Source organism: Thunnus albacares, chromosome 9 (genome assembly GCF_914725855.1).
Source record: "Thunnus albacares chromosome 9, fThuAlb1.1, whole genome shotgun sequence".
NCBI lineage: Eukaryota > Metazoa > Chordata > Actinopteri > Scombriformes > Scombridae > Thunnus > Thunnus albacares.
Window position 1 is genome coordinate 34,990,871 of NC_058114.1, and position 23,802 is coordinate 35,014,672.

The window sequence follows — 23,802 nt, forward strand, 5'->3', positions numbered from 1 at the left end:
TACTTTAAGAGCGTTATATTATTTGATTACTATTACTGATGCATTCATATATAAGCAGGAATTTGGTGCTTGTTGAGGTGGAACTGATTTTAACTACTTTCTATAGCGTTGGGTTGTCATATCTATAGGGATGTATCTAATCTTACAAACTCATGTTTTGATTGTAAAACCTTGATCTGTAATGTAACTACTATAACTGTCAGATATGTAGATGAGTAAAAAGTACCATTTCTTTCTGTACTGCAATAGAGGTACAAAGCTGTAGAAAATGTAAATGCCTGTACTTTCCATCACTGCTTAGTATAGAGTGCTAAAGACTGATGTTTTGATAATCAAGTAATACTAGTCTATAAATGATAAAACATATGCTGTAAGTGTTCCAATTCCTTTTCTGACTTACTTCCTTAACAATTAACAGGCATAACTGTAAAAACAAACATCTTTATAATGTAAATGTCGGGGTTTCAGAAAATAGCATGTTTTGCTAGATGATAATGCATTTTTGTCCCTATGTTTAAGGGTTTGAGGGGCAAAAATGATCTCAACCCACAGAGTAACCCTAACCATACCCAATTGAGACCATGCACACACAGCACTTTATTACAACATTGGATGATTTTAATCCACAAGTCCTGTAATATTAAAACACAAGTCTATTTTACACAGCTCAGTTAGCAGCTAAGAAAAAACAAACAATGACATGACTGCAGTGAATTGGATGGGAAGCCAAGTTAAAAGGATGTACAGAGCAGTGCAGAATTTAACACCTTAAGCAGCTGTTAAGCTCTGGGTCTAGCTGGGATAAAATTGTAAACAGGTGAACTACTGAGAATACATGATGCATGTCTGGTCTGCACCTGATTATTTTTTAGCTGAAAGTTGAATATTTTAAGTAAGTACACCTCTGAAAGTCAAGTACGAGCACATAAATGAATGTAATAAAACCCCCTCCTGTTTGCTGATGAACGTCCCTCAAACACAGTGCTTTTCAAACATGTGTCATCATGACAACAATGTGCAGGTTTTCATTCCAAACACTACAGACAAGAAGCAATCCAGTTAAACCAGTGGCTCTGGTGGTGGACTGGAATAAAACAGGCGCTTGGTCCTCCATCTTACTAGACTGAAAACCACTGTTCTACACTAGTTCATGTAGTCAGAAAACAGAACATGTTTGGTTGGTAGAAGCTGTGTCCCACTGCAGAAGCTGCCTGCTAAGGTGTCCTTTAGAGAATTACAGCTACATCAGCAGTTCCCATACTAGGCCTCACAGAGACCACTAATTACAGTGCATTCAGTCAGTCCTCGTCAAGTTGTACAAGTACAAATTTCAGAGTTGAGTTGTTGGCTGATAAAATTAATATGTCCAGATATGTCCATGTGACTTCCATTTCTCATTTAATAGACAGAATAATTTTCTGAGGATTTGGGGATACAATGGGGAAAATACATCTGCTGTGTACCTCAAATTTGCGCAAAAGGAGGCGGCATTTCTTGTGCCTCTAGAAAAGTACAGCTTTATTTACCCCTGATCATGTATTCTGTCAGAAAACGTGGACTTCACAAGAGGTGATTCTGGAATGGGACACAGCTAGAGGAAACATTGTTTTATGATGACGTCTTGAGTGTAGTTCAGAAGAGACATTGAGCTGCATCTTCCCCCGACACTGATGTGCAGCTCGTGTTGCTCATGTTTCCATGTTCAGGCAGAAAGGAGGAAGGAGAAGGTTACAAGTCTGGTGTTCAGTTCCTGAGTAAAAGCAACCTTGGAGTGAGAAAGGGCAGAATTTTTGAAAAAGCACAAATTGTGTCATTTACAGAGTGGCTTCCTGGCTGACTTGAGATCAGTGGTAATGTATTTACAGTGAAACAGTCTGTATACATAGGAAACAGCAGAGTTCTCTCTCATCCTCTTCCCTCTCCTCCCAAGGTCTAGAAGTTTTCAGGTCAACACAAAACAAGAAAACAACCAAATACAAGGTTCACTTCACTGACTGTGGGGTCACAGCTGGGTTTCACCCAAATGTGCTGATCCCAAGTCAGCAATGAGCTGTTTACTGCTGCAAATTGTAGCTAAACTTGGTAATTTATAGACCTTGGCAGGACATCAGCATTTTTGGAAGGTGAAGCCGGGGGCCAGAGGTCAGACGTAGAAAAGTCGTACCCTGGAGGTGCTGACATGGAGGTCATCATCGTAGAACTTGGTCTCTATGATCACATTACCACTGGAATATAAAGAGACATGTTAACTTAATTAAATTGCACTACGCCACAGAAAACCACATGTACAATATATAATGCTACCATTGATGCATGAAATGCACAAAAGAATCAATACAAAGTTAAAGGAAAATTACAATTTGGGTCTTATTCCTGCAGTTTTGGCCACCATTCCTGTTATAATGACAGTGTGCTCACCAAATCACAAATTTATCCAGATTATCTAAACCACTTTATTTGGGGATCAAATCTCTTTCATTTTATGGAAGGTCCCTAAAAATCCCTCATTGTACGGGAAACTGCACACAACTACAGTAATTACAGGTCAAAAGTGAAGCAGGAAGTGGGTCTGTAAACTGTGATGGATGTTTACAACAGATGATTTGGGTCATAACTTCACTGTTCACCTTTGTTTTCTCTCACAAATAAGTGTGGCTCACCTGGAGATTCCTTTCCAACCTATCTGTTTGTCTGACTAAGTTTCTTGACCTTGAAGTGATGTCATTGTGTTCCCACATCTCAGCTATTAACTTGGTGAATACAATATAATTATTACAGATACAAATGATGGACAAAACTATGAAAATAAGTTGTAATAAACAGGTATTATCCTTTAATCTTTCCCTGATTGATTATTTTTAAGATTGTACAAATCCTCCCAATATTTCCATAAACAATGATGAAATCATAATAACATGCAGGAAATTGGTGAATTACGTTGACATTAACCCTGTTATTTCTAACATGTACACATATCCACTGATTTTGTTATCACTGTATGTTGGTATATCAGATGTAACTTTAAGTTTGATTAAAATAGACAGTATACACAGTTGTAAAGGATGACATGTAGAAATGAGAAAGGAGATATACTGCATGTGTCAGCAGTACAGAGACATAACACAGAGGAAAGATAAAGAAACTCACGTTAAAACATTGGCTGGCATCATCTGGGACTCTGGGGCTGCTTCTATCAGAGACTGCCATGTGTTGGTGGAGTTGGGAATAACAAAACCAAACTCAAAGAACCATTCTGGTCAGAGAGACACAGAGAGACAAAGAGATCAGTGTGCGTTAGTGCACCATAATGGTTAAATACTATTTCAGAGACTTTTTCTCTCTCTGGTGGAAACCAGCAACATAAACATGTTGTATTGGTGTGGATTGTTGTGGTGTAACGGAATGTAGTTGATCCGTGATCCATACAGATCGCCCCCCACGGTTTGGCACGCATGTGAGCTGTGGATTAATTGCAAAATTTAATGTCTCATTTAAGACAAAGTAAACAACCTGCTGTAAGTACAAGTCATGGACAGACAGCGTGTTGCTAACAGGGATTTTGAAGAGCAACGACCAAACCAGCATCTAAGGGGTCTGTAGTGACATCTGCAGGTATGTTTACACGCTGTTTGATGTGCTGCAGCTGAGCAGCTAATTAGCATCTAGCTGCTAACTGACATTAGTGGTGCACTTTTCCCTGGTGAATGTTTGTTTGGTGGCTTGTTCAACAAACTGCAAGACAAGACGTGTGTTCATGTTTGTAAGTTATCAAGTTTTGATGATGTGGACGTAGGCTGTTGTTTCATTCACTACCATGTTTAAAGGAGGAAGGTATCAGGCCTCATATTACAATTTAATTTAACAATTGAGCATTAAATATTTATATATTTTAAGATTTTATTTAAACATTGGACATCTTGAACGTTGTTTTCATTTAAGACCATGGGCAAAAGTTCCTTGCTGTGAGTGTTTTACAGAATGTATCAGAATGTATGGAAAGCAAAGTTTTATTTGTCTCCCCCATTTTTTTTTCTTTTTTGCTGATCTACAAAATGATCCAATCCGTGACTCAAATCCATGATACGATCCGAGCCGTGAGTTTGCACCCCTAGTGGATTGTGTGTTTTGTGCTGTCCCCTGGGGCTCTCTGTAACCTCACCCCTGTACAGCAAGGACCACAAGGACAGCACTATAAACACAGTAACAAGGAACTGATCACGCTGACAACAACTTACAAACTGAGCTGTCTGTTAAAGTGAGTGGATATGATGCTCACGTTCTTCTCTAACCCTCTTATAATAACTGCAGTAAGGTGGGGCAGAAGGTTGAAGATCTGAGAGTGTTATAAGATAACTGAGAACTCTATCATATAATATGATACATTTTAGGGAACCAAGCACCAAGCATCTTTTGAGTGCTTTTATCATAACAAGAGTTTTCACACCTCAGACTGCTTGACCGTGACATGCTATTGAATTTAGTATCTCAGCGTGAACTGCTCCATAGAAACACAACTCCCTCTGGCACATCTAGTACTCAGGGCGATGGTTGGGGCTAAAATGTGAATTCTCAAATATATTTCCACAGATCTCCATAATTAAAGACAAGCCCACTGTTAAAGTCTGTTAAATTGCAATCAATGAAACCAACACTCATTTGGTGTTTGGTGAAAAAAAACATTTTTACAAAATACGTTTATGCTACTTCTATCAAAGCACAGCCAAATGCTTTCATTGTGGCTGCTCAAGTTTGATGAGAATGGGTTAAAAACTGTGGAAATAATTTACATAGACACATTACATCCCATTTCTACCAAATATATTAGAGTATTTTCAATTTACAGACTGCCTGTTGTGAAATACTATATGCAGTATAAGATCAGATCAGATATTAAAACATAATGCCAGCAGTAAATGTTCAGTGAAAAGCATATACTTCAAACTAAGAGTTAGCAATAATTGTCTTCTAATTAACAATGCAGCACAGTTGAGTCAGGTTATCAGTTTCTTCCAGTAATCAGTTAAGAGTTTTCATTTTCCTGCAGTTCTCTCAAGAACATTGTTATTGCAGATTGTATAAATATAACAGTCTGCATTGTGTTGCCACAGGTACTGGTGAGAAGATGAAGTACAATCCAAGTAAGTCCAGTTGATTAATCCAGTTTTAAGACATATCAGAGGCCAAAATACTATGAGACAGGTGTGGCAAAAGTTGAGTCAGGTTCAACTTTTTTCAATTCGTTTTTGCCACAGCCACTTTGTCCAAGAAATCCTAGACCCATTTAACTACCCAAAAAAGCACTATAAATTGCAGATCATAAGAATCAAAAGAGTCTGCCATTGGTTTTAAAATGTCTTCTTGGATACATGTCAGACATGCTGATGAGGCCTCTGAATCCACCATGCCCTTGACATTGGTCTTTTAGAAGTTCTTTAAGCAGGTCTAGGGTCTGTGAAGAGGCAACTGGTAGAGTCTAAGAAACTGACTGGCTGCTTCATGAAAGATGCCCTGTGGAGCGTTCTGATAAACAAGCAACAGTTATGTTTACATTCTGTGTTACTCATCAAAATTCAATGTGAATCCTTGAGGTCTAGCAAGCATATTAAATATATTTCCTTCCTCATAAAAGATTTGCAAATCTGATGTTTTTTTTTTTTTGGTGTATTACTGCCACCTGTAGTGGCATAGTGTGAAACCACTGGCAAGCATAACCAGCTTGCACAAGAATGAACAAAATGGGGGCCCACATGTTTAAACATAGCTCATAGTGCTACTATTGGTCAAAAACTCCAAAGCGTATCTTTAACTGACCTTCAGGTATTTGTCCCTGTGAGTAGTATTACCTTCTAGACACTGTCCTTTGAAGAAAACTTTCTGCTCCAGCCTGAACTTTTCCAGTTTCTCTGAGGAGGAAAAGTTCAGTTCTCTGGACACTGCTTTACACTTCAGGATCTTCTTTGGGACGCGAGCTGGAGAGACAGGGAAAAAACTATAAGTATGTGTGCTAAATAAAATTAGTTTTGAAAGCGTATAGTAGAGATTCACTGGCAGAACTATTGAATCAAGACTTGAGGCAGGTTCAGTCGCAAAATGTGACTAATAGCAACCAGAGTTTTCAAAAGGAAACAGTTTGTTTTTAGGTTACCTTTTTTTGCTGTACAGCATTAATGCTAGCCACATCTAACATCAGACACTTTTTTGAAACACTATCACCAAATGCTAACTATAGAAATTCAGCATTATTTGTATTATAAAGACGGCACAAGACATTTAACATTACATCATAACTATTCATGTAATTGTATTTTTTTTTACATTACAAAATACCCATAACCATTGGTTTTTTTTCCCTCAGAGGGCCTGTTAATTAACTTCTTATAGCCAACTGGGGACCAGTGCATTGTACTGCACATCATGATGCTTTGTTCCCTTATAATATATTATAACATATAGATATATATTATCAAGTAAAACCTCATCAAGCAACCTTGGAGATGTCTGTACACAGTCATCATAGCTGAGATATCAAAAAATTGTTCATATAACTTCTCATATCATTTCTCATAATCCATTCTGTTAACAATATTTAAATAAGTTGCACAATTGTCAATAATGACACAGAAAATTGGTATTCACCTTTAAATCTATCATATAAACATTTTATATACAATACATATAGTCTTATGTTCATTGTTTGGCATTATTCTAAGCAGTTATGCCGAGCTACAACAACAGGTTCTTGCTAAGATATGGCATGGCAAGTACAGGTCAGTACTAAAAGAGGCAAACAAATATCCAGTTTAAACTGACTATCTAACCACTGATTTGGAAGTAAAATATATATGCATGCACTCAGAATGTCTATTGCATCGTAAAACTGTGTGCATGACGACCTCGGTATATCATCAACCTTGCCCAGCATATAGTCCTCTGTAAATCCTTTGTATTGCCCTATACTTTTACATATTTGCACTAGTGTGAACTAGAGATGTGCTGGTTTTTACTATACACTGTGGTGAAACATTCTGATGGTAATGATACTGCCAACCATTTCCATTACAGTCATTACTGTTATTATTGCTATTTTTTAGAGGGCACTGAGACCACAGCACAGCTTTCCTGTCTTTATTAGCATATTTTTCTGATAAATCACAAGAAAACACATTTTTATAGGTCAAACAGACACAGACGTCTTAGCAGGACCAGAGAACCAGGCTCCTTGTACGTTTGGCTCTAGCCACTGTGGCAATTACTTGCCACACTAACATTAGCTAGTTGACCTACTGAAGTGCAGCTAGTTTATGGGGGCTGAGTCCTAACGTTCAGTGAGAGAGAGAGAGCTGCATTTTACCAGACTAATAAGATTGTACACATTACATTTTTCCTCACAGGTCAGCTTCAGCTCTGCTGTGCTGTTTGTTACTATCCATGTGGAGATGGTGTGCAGATGGATGATGCAAAGTGTTACTATATTTTAGCAAAAATAGTAGTATTTCAGAAAAATGATGATTGTGATAATACTGTTTACCATGATGTTTTTGGCCACAATTATTGTACCATTAAAGTTTGATAACACCACATCTCTAGTGCGAACAAAATATTCAATTTGTCTCCAAATTGTGACTCGAACATTTTTACATAAACTTATGATTTCTTTTAGCCTTTACTTTTCTTTTTTCTGATTGTAATTTTTCACACTTTGCATAGCATTTCACAACATATACTGTTTGCGTATATCATAAATAAATATTTGAATCCTAGTGTATAACTACAGCAACAATAGTGGATGAGGGGGATGCTGCTGAGCTATGGAGCAGATGCATCTTGAAAGCTCCAAAGAAAACTTGACTCAAAAGTGCATTTGTCAAAAATTTAAACACAGTGAGAAATTTTCAGCACCAATTAAATTCCCACATTGCAAAAAGGTGAATTCATGAAAGGCAGAAATGCAACCTCCAACCTCGGGTGAGAGTGGCCACAGGGGAGAGAACATGCCTGGTATCAGTACTGTCACATTTAGCCCCAAAGGCTAAATTGAGATACTGTCTACCTAACAAGAAGACTTGGTCAGCACATAGAAGACAGAGGTCAGCGCAAGAAAACAAGCAACTTTTGGGAATGGTATTAAAGCTGTGGAGTTAAAAGAGTTAACACCAACACCATTAGCAGCAGTGGAGAGATGGAGCACAGCCTGTCCTCCTGCACAGATGATTTTATCTCACTGCAGCGCAAGGTCAAGTAATAAGCTGCTCAGAATGTGTTACTACAAAACAAATGTGAAGACCTCAAGACAAAGTCAAGGAAAAATGTCAGGATTACTGGTGTACCAGGGAGGCTGGACAGCTGCACTACAACTTCCATTTCTAGTCTGGTGCAGAGAACGCTCTATCTGAAGGAGGCCAGGGAGATTCCCCGTGATCTATTATCACCCGCTTGCACTACTACCACAGCTGTGCACATATCCAGCACCTGGCCAGAACCAAACAACTAGTCAAGGTAGATGGGCTGACATTGCTTGAGTGGCTAGTGTCCCCATTATTTACCCACTTGTTGCTCCTTTTGTCCTGTTCTTATTACCATTTTTTCTTCCTAGCCTGCCAAGAAAAACTGACCTTGTGCTTTACACATTGTTAGTTCATGTTCTGTGGGGGTAAGCTCTTTAGTGGTAACCCTGTTCTGCACCTATGTGCAGTTGTTTTGAGTAAGAAGAGGTTAGTGTAATTCTTTTTAAAAGAAACCACTGAACGCATGAAATTGAAGGGTGGATGGATCCCTCAAAATTTGGGGATAATGTGTGAAGTGCAGCTATTCTACCAACTGTACCAAGTACAGTGCTAGTAGATAACACCATGGCAGATATGTGCTTGGGAAGCTTTTGAGTATGTAGTCAATGTGTAGGGACATAACTTCAACAATCCACAATTCTTTACCTGAACAGAAATACTTCCTGACCTCAATACTCACTGCTTATTTTTAGGAGGAGATTTCAATTGCATTCTTGATGCAACTTGCGACAGATCCAACCCCTAAACTATGAATACTATATAAAAAACAGGAGCTATGGTTTCATTGTTCATACAAATAGAAAATATTTGATCCGCAGAGAAGGTCCAACCCTTCCCCTGAACAATGTTCCTTCTTCTCCACAGTCCTTTTTTTCCCCTTATTTGATGAGAGACTCCTCCCTTCTGTCCCCTTGTTCCAATATGGTGTTATAGCGATTTCAGACCACAGCCCTGTTCTGCCAGACCTGCAATTTCCCAGCAGTTCCAAAGAACCTCCCAAGAACCTGGCATTATGACCCACTGCTATTGTCTGTATTATATTATACAAGCTTTAAATAGAATTTGCACCCCAAAACCTCACTACATACAAATCTAACTTTCTTCAAGTATTTCCCATTGCACAGAGGCACATGCCAGGGTTACTGCCTGCCTGTCTCCTTTTCTATTCAATCTTACAATTGAACCCTTGAAAAAGAAAGAATAGTGGATGAAATATAACCCAGAAAGTATATGCTGCAAATTCAGTTGAAGTTTAAACAGAAAGTTTGGCTAATAATGCTATCACATCTCCAAAGGACTGGAGTTGAATATTAGCCAGCTGGCTAACATTGGCACACATACGGAAATGATAATTAATGTGTGCTGTCCCTATAAATAAATTAATGAAATGAAATACCTTTATAATGACTATGTGATAACATTCATCCTTGTTGTCACTTCTAAATAACGGATAAAATTGTCTCATTTAATTCCTGTCTGATAGCTTGTGCAGTTGCCCCCTGCAATTCATTGTAAAGCTGTCTTGCAGAGTCCCTGCATCCACAGATCTCAGCAACATACTGTAGCTGATGTGTACGTTATTTGAACTGATGAAAAAAAAACAAGAAAAAAATGGCCATAATAGTGAAAATAGTAAAATTTAAAAATTAAACTGATCTGCTACATTACATATACTGTTACCTATGTGTGTCAAATTTTAAGGTTAGTGTATAAATGTACCTTCATGCTCTACTCCTGGCACAGAGAGGTCCTCAGTTCCCTGCCACAGCACTTTGCCTGTTTCTGCATCTCGAAGATTCATCCAGTTTCTGGGACGAAAAGGTTAAGTGACAATAGTGAAACTAAAGCATATACAAACTGAACTGAACTGTAATAGCCATGAAATATTCTAAACACTACAGGGAATAAGAAACCTATTTGCCTTTAATGCAGGTTTAGCAATATCTATTACCACCTGCAGTGACAATCACTGGACAATTTAACAATAATAGCAACAAATTTCATCATATCCAATCTGAACAAATGCTTTTATTTCCTATAACATATCAGTCAAGATATGTAACAATTTATGTGAACAAGCATTACAAACAGCATACTGTACATTTCCAGATAGGCTAGGGTTGTGAAGGAATCACGCTAAATATAGACTGGATTTGTAGAAGATTTGTAGCAGAGATGTCAGTTACAGGTAAGATGAAGCTGTGGAGGCATATTAATCAGCTCACATTGTTCAGATGGAAGAGGAAAGCAGGGTAAGAACCTCTGTTCAAGTTAACAGGGAGAAGGTGGAGATTAGGGCAGACAATCACAGATTAACTCGCAAAGCAAATCTATCACGCCATACTGCTCATGATACAGTAACAATGTCATCACTATACAAGTGATTCTGTAATATTGGACATATTGCAGTACAGTCATCTACAATACATTGATATCTGTGTAGCTAAATAAGAAAACACATCCCTAAATTTTTTACCAAAACAGGAGTTCTTCATATATTATATTTCTTATTGTATTATGAAGAGCTTTCACTTTCAACACATTTTATAGCTAACCAAGATAAAACAGTAACAAAATTCTTTTTTGTACACATTTGTCATCATTTACATATCAAGCAGTGACTTGGCCATTAAATGGGTCAACATTTAAACATATCAGGATATTGCCATACTTCCATATTGAAATGGGGGAGGTCGATCAGTTCAATGACTCTTATCAGCTGATACTCATTGGCAAATTAAAGCAAGTGCAACTTTTGTCTTCATTTATTTCCCAGTATCAAAGGTCACCTTCAGCCCTAAGCACTGAGTCTGCATTTAACTCATAGAGCACTACATGGCCTGGGCTAAAACAGAGTCAACAAACTGTATATAGAGTACCAGTCAAAACTTTGAACACACTCTCCCATTCACTTGCATGAGAAAGTGTGATTTTCAATACCATCAAAAATATAGACACAACATAGATACTGCCCGAGCCATGTATCTCTCTCAGTGTACTTACACGTAGTTCCAGGAACTACTAGAAACCAGAGTCAAATTCCTTGTATGCATAAACATACATGGCCAATAAACCTGATTCTGATTCTGACCCATAGGCCTGATATTTGCAAAAAGGCTAATCAGGCACAAGCATTTGACTTGGATACCTGGAAGCACAACACTGGCCAAAATTCCAGCAATAATATGCTTTAGATGATCACATTGTTCAAACTAATTGAAGGGTGAATGAAAAGATTACAAAAAAGATAGGTTACCTAGATACAACGATGTGTAAGAGAGAGAGAGGAAGCTGAAAAAGACTTTTTGTAGATGATGATGACTGCTAGCTGTCCCATCAGTCTGTCAGTTGGTCAGCTGTTCCTGACCTCCACAATAAACACAATACAACCGTCAATCACAGACGTTATGAGGACCTAGTCAGTGATTCCACTGTACGAAACAACACACCTTGGGCCATATTTGCTAAATTTCTGTGGGGACACCAATACACCAACATGCATAAAATGAATGCTACTGATCTATCAACCTATACATACCAGCAGGGAAGGGAATTTTCGTGCAAAGTATACGTAATTTAAGGTGTTACTCTGTTGAGGCAAAATAAAGACGACACACTGAACTGACCATTGCTTTACTCTGAAAGTGTATGAGACACTTTATACCAAGGAGAGATGGGTGCTGTGACTAGAAAGCATAGCATGAGCAGCATGTAAAGCTGGAATAATGCTTAAGATACACATAAAGATCTCAGCAAACCTACCCAGAGAAGGGAATTACAGGTAACCATAGGTGGCTGAAGCTCGCAGAAGAGCCAACATATACACCCTCCAGATCTCAACAATGCGTAGTGCAGACCTGCGTGTCAGGCACAGACCGTAAAAAATATGGACGTAGCCACTGTGACGTCGACCATTGGTTTCTGAAGCGCAGTTTTAAAGCTCACAGTGGGCGACTCCAGCCTGCACCATCTTGGCAGTGCCTGACTCTTCCTAACTCCTCGCTAATCCAAAATGGGCAAAGAGGTGGCGCTGAGGTGGGTCGCATGAAGCCTGGTTGCTGAAACAAGCCACCTAGCAGTTAGCAACCTGTCACTCAAAACAGCCACATCCTTAATTATGCGTAAAATTACAGTTTAATAAAATTTAAACAGGTGAGTTATAAAACATCACCCCCTGTACAGCTGTCATGAAAGGGGAAATTAGCTATAGACACCAAAACCATTTTTTTGTACCAGGCTGTTCATTTCTGCTGTAAAGTTGGGCATTTTAATATGGGGGTTTATGGGTATTGACTTGCTTTTGGAGCCAGACTCAAGTGGCCATTCGAGGAACTGCAGTTTTTGGCATTTCTGCATTGGCTTCATTTTTCAGCCCCAGAGGTTGCCTGCCACCTGGTGTCAAGCAAGTTGATCGCTGGATTCAACTGCTGTTCAAGAGGCGGGTCAAAAAAACAGAGATGAAAACAAAAACGTGTTACATGAGTATAAAAGAAATGGCCACACGAACATCTCTGAGCATTCCCTGCGCACATTCGCCTAAGTGCCGCCTGAAGAACCATAAAGGTGTGTCATGTTACATTTCTGTCCTAAACTAATATTCGTTCTGTTTCACTTCTCTTCTATTAAAGCTTGTCCAACTGAGAAGTTCAAGTGTGCGTTTCCTGTTTCGGTACTATATCCAGCCAACTCTAAGTGGTTTCGCAGGTCAGAGTTCACCTTTGTTCAACTTTGACCGGGTAGATGTGTTCATTCAGCCAATAGAAACACTGCTTTGCTGTGTTTGGACATAGAGAAGATATTATTCTAGTGTGTTTCATCACTGTTTTTAGTATATCACACTACCAGACTACAAACTATAGCATCACTCTGATCTCACACCAGCTATTCTGGCATGCATATTTGTCACTGTGGAGCGCCACAGAGACATCTAAATGCAGGTAGTAGTGAACAAATTGAGTTTTCTTCAAAACTTTACATCAATGTTGTGATGATCCAAGTCTGCTGCTGTTCATACTTTCTGATACTGACCCCACTGGTCATATCCTGAATTGCATCTTGTGGACATGTACAACCAATGAACCCAGGACATGCAAGCTATCCATTATCCATAGTTAACATCAGCAACCCAAAAATGGCTACAGCAGGAGTGGAAAAGATTCATATAGTAAATAGAAGGTAAATGGCTGCATTTATATAGTACTTTTATCCAAAGCACTTTACAATGTTTCTGCTGCTCAGTAGGGATGCCACGGTGAGAAAATTTTCCTACCTATTAATAAACTCGTGACAACACTGGTGTTACGGGTTACACCAGACGTTTTACAAGATATTTATCAACAATACTCAATATCTGTAGAGCGCTTACTTTGATCTTTAAGATTAGATTTTTAATTTAGATCCTCCCCTTACTTACGAGTTAGTGACGGCAGGCTTCAGGCTGCTGCCAGCAGGTCTTCCTCTGTGTACAGTCGGACTGCGGTACACACAGGTGTGGGGACGAGCCAGAGGACGACCACTGCCTAAAACCAGAACCGAAGCAACCTGCCTGCCATCCAGAGAAAGACAATATGAGAGCAGGCTAAGCAGGCAGAGAGCAGGAGAGTTTTTGCCGAAAACAAGCACTGAGACGCAAGGAGACATGAGAGCAGCTGCTCGCTAACAGCTACGTGTGTTTACAACAGAGAGCAGGAAGGAGGACAGACATCTCACTCTGCTACTCTGTGCTGTGACTCTGCTGCTGCTGTGGATGGTCAGTATACACTTTCACTTTATAATTGTACTTTGCATCATCCAACCAAGTTTTGATAACATGCTTAGTATTTTACAAATTAGAGTTTTTTTTATTTGATGAATGTGGGCACTGATATGCAAAAACAAAGGTATGGGCAGTGGGCAAGTAATGTAATCGGCGTATGCTCCAACACCATGTAACACTGGTAACACACTGATGCCACCTAATGCTGTGAAAGCCAAATTTTATCTTTGGATATCAGACAGATGGACACCAGTAAAGAACAATCATCCCACAGCCCTCTGTTCTAGAAGATTCTCCACTCAACATCTTGTCACACTCAGATACTACTTAGTGTCACATACACTCGACTCCACACCATCTGTGAGGCCCTTCATCCCCCCCTCATCACCACCACCAACTGTCTCAAAACACATAGCGCCTATTCCATGAAAGGACACCATTTTTTTTGCCCATCATTTTTCTGGTGGAACTGGTGCGTTCAGGGACTCTTACTAAGACATTTTAAAAAAGGATTCAGGTTTGTACATGATAGGTTATAGTTAAAGAAAAGCTGTTGTAAGGGCCACTGTAATAATGTCCAGCATCTTCACCAGTAACATGCTATAAAGATCATGTAATATACAAAAATTAGGCTACAGATTGGTTTATTTTATTTTGATTTATTTGTTGAACTTTCTGCTAGACTTTAGTTTTTTTTTCCATCCACATCAATGTCCACAGCAAAAAATCTAGTCAACACATCCAAAAATGTCTTATATGGTATATGTACATTTTTCATTTTTATCTCAAACTATTAAGATCTTTAATTGTTTTATTTCTTTAATTCATTTTCTTTCTTAAACAAAATTTAAATAAACTAAATTGACTAAAAAGGGACAGGTATAAAAGTAACAACAATCACCAACAATTCCTGAGCTATGTGAAACTGCCAGAGTGAATGGATCAGAAAATGGAATAGAGAATAGGCTATCATATTAGGTTTGTAATTGTTGTAAAAGGGAAAATTAAAGGAAGGAAGAATACAAAATTATTTATGCTTTTTAAATATTTTTATATATTTCTCAATAATAAAAATCTAAACTATGATTCTAATAGAATCAGATTCAATAAACAGAACAAAAGCTTAAAAATACTCAACTCTTCACTCAAAATTCTTGCAGTTCCATGATTCAGTTGATGTAATGACAAGTGAAATCACCTTCTCAACTGTCTAGTACATTTATATGTAGACAATATCTACTTTTAGTGGATTTATGGAGCAGCAAACTCTAAAATAATTAAATTAGTGAGGCTCTAAGTGGAGTGCCTCTTTAGGGGCCTTTCAAAAAAAAGGGAAAAATTTAGTCAAATTTAGAGTTTTGAGGGGAATGAAAACCATCATATTATTTTGTTATTAAACACTGATGCTGTACTGGCCGTTAGAAACTCTTATGGATCAGATCCCACTGACAGCAGAGCTCAACCATCCCCCACCTTTTCCTCTGGCTTTCTAGTAAAGTGTGCTGAGTTGAATGGTTTCTCTAATCCTCTCAAGTCTAACTAAATCCAATCTCCTGCATCAAACTCATCATCCTCCACACCTTCCAGAATAATCCAAGCCACAATGCAATGTTTTCATTGATGCACTTTCACCAGGTCGTGTTACTCCAATCTCTAAACATGTGTCACTGTAAACAAAAAAAGAAGAGCCATAAAGAACACACATTATTTTAGCAGGATGTCCATTATGACAGTGACACCAACAAGAGCAGTGGAGTACTTGTTCAGCTTTAGGAAGGAACAATCAGACTGTTCACAACTGTTAGTGTGTGCCCTTTTTTCCATTCTCCCCCGAATCACTTCCTTAGAAACTAAAGAAAATCTTATACAGCGATTGATTTCAGCTCCAACAACATCATACACAAGGTTGAACCATAACCCCTCCAGGGACTGCTGCTGGTTGTGTGTGTGTAAACCACTAGGGTGCCTGCATAAATCTGTGATAACACACACAAACACACACACACACACACAAGTTAATGAGCCCCTAGTGAAAAACTGCTGTTACCATTTAGTCTACATTTTTAAAGACAGGTTAATAGTTCCAAGTATTGGCAGCTTCCTAACCCAAACCTTAACTCAACAGTAACTCAATTAGTATATTGACTATTTTTCAGTAGACGTTGCATTGCGTTGTGGCAAAAGTTGAGACAAGTTACTACAGTGTGGTCTACTCGAGGGGAATGTTAATTTTACAATGACATGAAACCAAGAAAAGCAGCATTTTTTTTATACTTGCGTCTGCATCCAAAAATGTTTGGTGTTTTCACTTATGATTAATAAATAATTGCCATTCATTATTTTTCTGTCAATCAGTTAATTAACCAGTTAATTAACAACTTGTTTCTCCATTAACATCACATCATATCAGAGGATCAAACAAGTGAAGTTCAGAGCCAGATTTGTTTTCGACAAGAAGGTTTAGAGTCATCTGTGCAACTGTTGAGTAAAACAGAGTACTCCATTTCAGTCCTTGTTACTGTTGTTTCACTTCTGCAACATTTTTGACATACCAAAACAGTGTACAGATTGTACTATTTTTTGCCTAGAAATTTCTTGTTTGCTCCAGCACCTGTTGCTGAGTTTTGGACTGCGTGCCTCTTATTTTTTCCAAACTATCTCAGAATGACAAATTCAGCCAGACTTTGGGTTTGAATATGTGAGACTACAAATAACTGACTATAGCAGATACTACTGCTTGTGTGTGCATGTTCCCTATGCCCTGCTGTTGAGAAACATCGACCAACCGACCAAGTCACTTTAAAGCAGCCACTTTTATATTCTTATTGTTATGTTCTTGTTCTTATTCTTATTCTTATTCTTCATGTTCAACAACAGATGGTAGCAATGTTAACTTTACAGTGTAAATAACTGGGTGCTGTTTAGCCTCAGTGTTACTTTGACAAGGCTGCATGGACAGAAGGCAGTAAATCCCTGTTCCACTAAATCATGGCTTTAGGTATTACCACACTACAGCAAAAGGCCTGACCTCACCAAGAAACATACAAAAACACTCATAGCTTCATCTTTTGTATGGACTGATAGACTGGGATACGTAAAGGTGAAAAGTTTCATATATAGTTAAATTACAGCTGGTCTAAGATCAGCTTAGGTTATATGGTCATGTTTTTTGACTGGTTAGACAGCACTGGGCCTTTGGCCGCAGTAGTGCTCTGCTGCTTATTCTAGAAGGTATTACTGGGGCTAATTTAGTCCTATATGTTCACATGAAGACTCAGTCCAAGCAGTGATATGGAAAGCATCAACTTGCCATGTTGGCTCCACTCACACACAATCACATCTCAGATACAAAGCTCCAGTTTGCGTTAAGCATGCTTAGCATTTGGATGGAAAATTAGCCAGTGATGCTGGATGCTATGACGACACAAATCCATGATACATAATATTATGTTCAGCTGTGATGAAGGCTGAAGATGATCAATAGATCAGCCTACAGTCTGTATCATCCTTCCGTTTTTCTGTTCAGCACAGGTGGATCATCTTAAAGGGCCAGATATACTCCTGGACACAGAAACAATCAGCTACTCAAGTGATTCCATTAATACTACATTAGGTGTCTGCATATGTCTACAGATGTGTTTACATATTTTTGTTGACACATATGGTCTGCACATTCTCAAATTTTTGACATGGACAGAAATATATGTCATGCAGACCCTCGAAGATGTGGAAAGTATCATTTGGGCTTAAGTGTGTCACAACCGCTATCCAAGGTGCTGAACTTAGGACATGCAGGCTTTCACTGATCCACTGACAGGCTGCTGCAAACTCTGAGGGGATACATTGTTCAACAATGACAGGATTTGTTGTTGTATTTGAAACGTACATTAGATGTTATTTTAGGAAGCTTGGCAGTAAATTTGGCTGTTTTGTTTGTTTACTGTGCTATTTCTATGAACCACTCAGGTATTGTCTTCTTACTTGTCCACTCTGAGCTGATATCACCACGTAGTGCTGTTGCCTACCTGTATGAATTTGAATTTTCCACCTGATGTGTCAACTGGACCAAAAGCAAAAAAAAAACAAAACTCAAGAACAAATTTAAACACATCAGTGTGATGTAGAAAAAAAAAAAGTGCACCCTCTTTAATTGTAATATAATTAATTTTGGTTCTGATGCCCTTTGTATTATTTCGCAGAGAGGCATGGCCCAGTCACTTCTTTACTAGATATATACTGGTGCCTGAGTAAGTGCCCAGTAAGAAGGACTGGCCTTATAGGTTACGCAATACGTGGCTTCAACCTATACCTTTTTCTTTGAAATTGTAGTTTGTTTTTTCTATTTTGTTTTTTTATTGTATTCAATTGATTTACTTTTTGTTTGACCAAATACTATTATTTATTGGTTGCTCACTCTTAAATATAACAGTAACCCATATTCCCCACTACAATGACAACTAATGACATGTGCTGGAAGTGGTACAACACTTGTACTGTTTGTGGTGCATTTCTTGATGACAACAACTCTGGTTTACGCTACAACAAATATCAAGTAGTTGTGCACTGTCAACATTAGACTGCATGATAGTCTGCTGATAAGAAGGGTGAAGAAGCCACTATCAAGAAGACAAAAGCACCTTATAATAAGATGATCTTAGTTAGTTAGTTTAGTTTATTAGTTTAGCCATTACACTAGGCAACAGATATTCTTCCTGGGGTCCTGGGGTCTTAGACTATAGACTTACAATGGGACAAAGATATCTTAGCCTTACATTTCTATTGGCAAAAAAGGGCTAGATCAATTACTGAGAAAATAAACGCTCAAATGTCAAGAAAACTGATAAATTGAATGAATGATAAGGTGACACTGCAGACTGTCCAATAAAAGTGAATAGCCAGCTTGATGGGAAAAGTGGATGGCTAGTACATTTTGTCTGTTGTCATTTACTCCATAACACATGAAGGTTGTGAACATAAAGTAGTAAATAAGTGTAAGTATTCAAATTCATTTTAACAAAAATCAAATCATTTTAGATTAACAATACCATTAGTTTTACAATCTCCCCTGCCAATCTAATCTGAAATAGCCTACCCAAGTGTTTTGTTCTGCAAGCTAGAAGTCTGTTTAAAACAGTAAAACTATGTGTAAAAGTAGCTCCCAAGAAAACTCTGAACAGTTTTTCTTTTGGACTAATGAAACAGAGGAACTCCTGATCTCTCTTGAGCAGAGAAGGAAAATGTTTAACAAGGCTTACATATATGATTCAAGTATTTATCAGATGGTCTTACCCTAATAACATTGACCTAGTGGTCTAGGAGGCGTACCATACAAACACAAATTGCTCTCCCCGTGTTTTCTGTCAACATCTAATCTGTATATTATTTAGCCTAATAAAGACAGATGCCAAAACTAAATTAAAAATAAAAGTACGCGCGTGTGTTTGTTGGATAATATACATAATAGAAACTGCTGACATAGATAAATATGAAAAACATAAATTCACTTTGTTCAAAACAAGTGACTGTTATTAAATCACTCTGACAGTAATAACAGCAGACTCTAACAGTAATAATAGCAGACATGCTAACTGCGATGGAATCAAAGACATTCAAAATCGTAAAACTATTGGAAATGGTCGACAGTTTGGATGAGACGTTTAAAATACACTGGTATGATCAGCCATACATTAGCATAACTCCCGATATGTAGCCTACATAGTTATCATACAGCAAAACCAAATAACAAGTAACCAAATAAAGTACTTAACACTGGTAACATTTCTGCTTTTAACTTTCAGCTAATAGTCTGCTAATGGGAAGTAAAAGTTTGACAAAGGACAGCCAGTATCCAACAGCCACCTGCGTCAATCTAACATGATCTCCATCAGCACACTGAGCAGTTAGCCAAGCAAGTTAGCCACAGGGTAAGGCCAAGCATTTAGCTGGCCAGTCGACATTCAGATGCGAACTAGCTAGCTTCGTAACTACGGTAACATTTTCATTCTGTCACATCAAATAACGACAACTCACTTGCTAACGCCAGCTATGTAGCTAACGTTAGCAAATGAGAGGTGAAACAGGCTGGCCACAGCAGCTAACCTTCGTGTACCATTAGACTCGACAGCAATCACAAGATGTTACCATTTTGCTAACGTTACCTCGCAATAAACTGGAAAGACACTTCGCTTTATAATTACTGTGTCTAACACTAGCAGAACATCACCAAACCGCCTCAGCAGCAAAAGGATACAGTTTGAAGCCCTTCAAAATTTCCTTGGCCCTGTCTTCGTCTGAAGACATTTCAGAAATCGTCTGTTTTCGTTCCTTAAAGAAAAACCGGATCTGCTGAAATAATAGAGCTGCTGTTTATGTTAGCTTCACTGATTACCTTACTACACTGCCAGCTAATGTTCGCCTGAAAATAGCATAAAGTATATGTACTTAACTCTGTATTGTTGGACTGCAGGTTAAATCTGATCCGATAATGCAATCAGCTAAATATAAACAGCTAACCAACAGACAGTTGACTTAGCCAGTCACAGGCAGAGGGTAACGCCTTACAGCCAATCACAGGCCGAGAATGAGAAGCACGGGTGAAACTAAACTGGATAGAGACGCGTCACCAGGGGCAACGCCACACACGCACGTACACGCACACGCATGCACACACACACAAACACACACACACACACACACACACAAACACATCGTGAAGGGTGATGCGGACTGTGGGGCCGTTCAGATGTTGCGTCTAAAATGTCCAAAAACGCGTGGAAAAGGCCAGCCGTGCAGCTTTCATCCTTTTATCCAATGTGCTTGGAAGATTGCGCTGCTGTCACGCCTGCCGTTACTAAACAAGCAAAACAGCTTGTATGTTTTTGGCTTTTGAAGTCCAGATTAAATGAAAAACGTCTTTTTAACCATTTAGATCACATCCACGATCATATTGTACACCTATTTAACAATATATGCCAAAAAAAATCAGTTTCTTTGTATTCTAACATCAAAATCCAATCATGTTTTCTTCCTGTAAAACAAAATATGACATATGCTTACGTAGGCTTGAACCAACCAATTCAACCAATAATATCATGACACCCACCCATCAATCGATCTTCAACTTTTAGTGGCACAGAGCTAAGATTCATTATGACACTCCCACTTTTCAACGTTAAAATCAAATCCCTCCCAACGTTATGTCCCGTTATGTCCTGTTTCACTCAGAAGTATGTCATAATATGGAAGTTAGATACTGTCACAATGCCATTTCATCTGGGCCTTAGTGGCAGTTGACAACCTGCGTTGGCTGACCTTTCAACTGGATGTTTTGATGTCCTTGGAAGGAAAGGGTGAAGCGAGTCCTGGAGCTGATTAATTCTTGTCACGTGACCTGGAGTACACTTGCTGCATTCGAAAATGTTGAGATTTTTCCATCTCGGACATGCCCAAAAAAAGGCAATGCAGTAAAGTATAACATGTGCGCGTGCAAAAGATACAACATCTCAATGGCCCCTATAGCAGCACTGTCCCTGCATGTAGCCTATCACTTCTAAACACACATAGCAAACAAAATACAAGAATTTCAAAAACACAAGTAAAGAAATGAATATTAATGAATTATTGAGACTAATGAGTAAAATGAGAACATGGAATGAATGTCAGCCTTTTATTATTTGACACAATTTTTACATTACTGTTTAAATTACTTTACTTAATTTGCTCACAGCAGGTCTGGTCTAGAGCACTCTGGCTGAAGCAGTCATACACAGATGGATGGCACATACATAGTAGGCTATTGTTTGTGTGTGTCAAATAAATAGATACATTTATACATGAAATTGAGAGTAGTTATTATGGAACAAATCAACAAACTGATAATCAAGGACCATACAGTAAGCTAGATAATGATAAGTTGCAAGAGAACAGATTGGAAGATGGAATCATAGCTAATGATTAGTTAATAAATATCTGTGAATCAACATACTGACCACATTCTTCACAAGTTACTCTGAACCAGCAGCCACAAAGCTACTAACATTTCAATAATTACTATTACTACTTAGGCATTAGTTTCCCTTTTTGTGCCCCCTTTGATAAAGTGATCCATGGTACTAAGTTATTAAATATTCCCTCATTACTTCATGATTATCCTACCATTACTTGGCCATCTCTCTACTTTCCCCCCAAAGTAAGTCATCATAGTCCTACCAATCTTCTATGTTTTTACTGGGGAATTCACATTTCTTCATAGCAGAAATAGCAGGATGCTCAACAAGTCTTTGTTTAATCATCATATTCTGAGCACATTTCATAAATATTCACATCCAGGTCATATAGCCTACTATAGTTATGCTAAATGCTAAGCTAACTTGTAAGCATATGATGTAATACATATATTTCTTATTTATCATCAGCTAAGTACATTTAATAAAGCATATTTACCACCAGTAATATCATGGGGAGCAGTTGGGCCCTCAGTCAGTCCTCCTTCCTTGATTTCACCAACTTTACTTCTTTCTTAAAGGACAGGTTCACAATTTTTCAAGCCTGTCTCAAAACAAAAGGTACCCATATGTACATTGAAACAGTTTTTGCTTTTGTAATCATCTCTTGTTCATACTAGGCAATAAGAGATCCCTTCCTAGCATGCTTCCAATGGAAGTGATGGGAACAAAATACACAGTCCTTGTTCTATGTAAAAACACATTCCAAAGTTTATCTGAAGTTCAATTACCTTGTTAAAATTAATGAAATGACATATACTTCCTATTCATTGAAAAACCCACAATCATTTCTTGCTAGACACAAGATTATGCACTGAAAAGTATGTTCTCAGTGTATGAGCACTGGAGACTTCAAGTTTGCACACTGGACCACAGTTATCTCCCAACTAAATTCTTGGAGCTTTACATCCAGATTTCTACTATTACTATGGTCAGTCTAATTCAGGGGTTCTCAAACCTTTTGGGGCCAAAGACCCCTTACAGGGGAGAAAATTTTCCAAGGACCATAACACCAATTAAGCATATGCTTACTACCCTTTGTACTCTTTTAGATGTCATTAGATCTATTTGTATTCTAAAACATTTCAAACTAAATACTCCAGACCTGTTTCATAGTGATAAACAAAAACATATTTAAATTTATATCATTTTAATACCACTTATATACTTTTAAACAGAGGGTTTGCATTTGGACTCAACTTGACAGCATTATACTTCTAAAGTGATTGATCTTAATGGGATCCTCCCAGGCAATTCCTTGTAGAACAGAAAGTCCTCCAAAATGTTCCCCTCCCATGAAGAGTGGACCAAAACAATCAACTGAGCCACACTGGCACTGTCTAACTGAATAGAAAATTGCTCACAGGTAGGCAATCTATCCAGTAGCCAGCGTCAGAAATTAATTGGAGGCAAGGGCAAAAATGCACAAAGAAATCTCAGAATGCCCCTAAAAACCGTGATAGATTTGAAAAGATATATTTTTTATTTACCAGTTTGGCCAATATCCTAATCCTACATTAAATCATTTTATTTTCATTCACTTAATTTAATTTTCCTAATTTAATTTGCTTACGGAACTCTGCGCAAGCCCTCGTTCCTGACCGCATCACTGTTGTGCTAACAATGACGGTAAAGCACACTCTCTCGTGTAATATTGCTTAATTCTATCACTGATGATGTAATTGGTTGCACAGATGGAACAACATTCCTATTATATATTTTTTAAATTCCTATACATCATTCCAATATTGTAGATTAT

General features: G+C 38.2%; 1 protein-coding gene across 5 annotated transcripts; it reads right to left on the bottom strand.

Moving 5' to 3' along the window:
* Positions 1-596: 596 nt before the first annotated feature.
* On the bottom strand, positions 597-20,586 carry pde6d (phosphodiesterase 6D, cGMP-specific, rod, delta). 5 transcript variants are annotated; one of them, XM_044361152.1, is made up of 6 exons: positions 13,699-19,583; positions 10,005-10,093; positions 5,844-5,969; positions 3,148-3,253; positions 2,096-2,225; positions 597-1,750 (listed from the first exon to the last, which is right to left on the bottom strand). In XM_044361152.1, exons 1-5 carry the CDS (start codon positions 13,923-13,925, stop codon positions 2,144-2,146), a joined length of 630 nt encoding a protein of 209 aa, XP_044217087.1. In that variant the 5' UTR covers positions 13,926-19,583; the 3' UTR covers positions 597-1,750; positions 2,096-2,143. The 5 variants fall into 5 exon arrangements, with proteins under 5 accessions (XP_044217087.1, XP_044217086.1, XP_044217088.1 ...); XM_044361151.1 differs by having other exon boundaries at positions 597-1,765; XM_044361153.1 differs by lacking the exon at positions 13,699-19,583 and adding an exon at positions 20,291-20,586 and having other exon boundaries at positions 597-2,225.
* Between the last annotated feature and the right edge of the window lie 3,216 nt (positions 20,587-23,802).

Coding starts and splice junctions, on each gene's coding strand:
- pde6d (XM_044361152.1), bottom strand. CDS start 13,925: ATGTCTCCTTGCGTCTCAGTGCTTGTTTTCGGCAAAAACTCTCCTGCT. Junction 5,970..10,004: donor GCCAGGAGTAGAGCATGAAG/GTACATTTATAC, acceptor CTGTCTCTCCAG/CTCGCGTCCCAAAGAAGATC. Junction 2,226..3,147: donor ATGCCAGCCAATGTTTTAAC/GTGAGTTTCTTT, acceptor TTTATATTCCAG/TGGTAATGTGATCATAGAGA.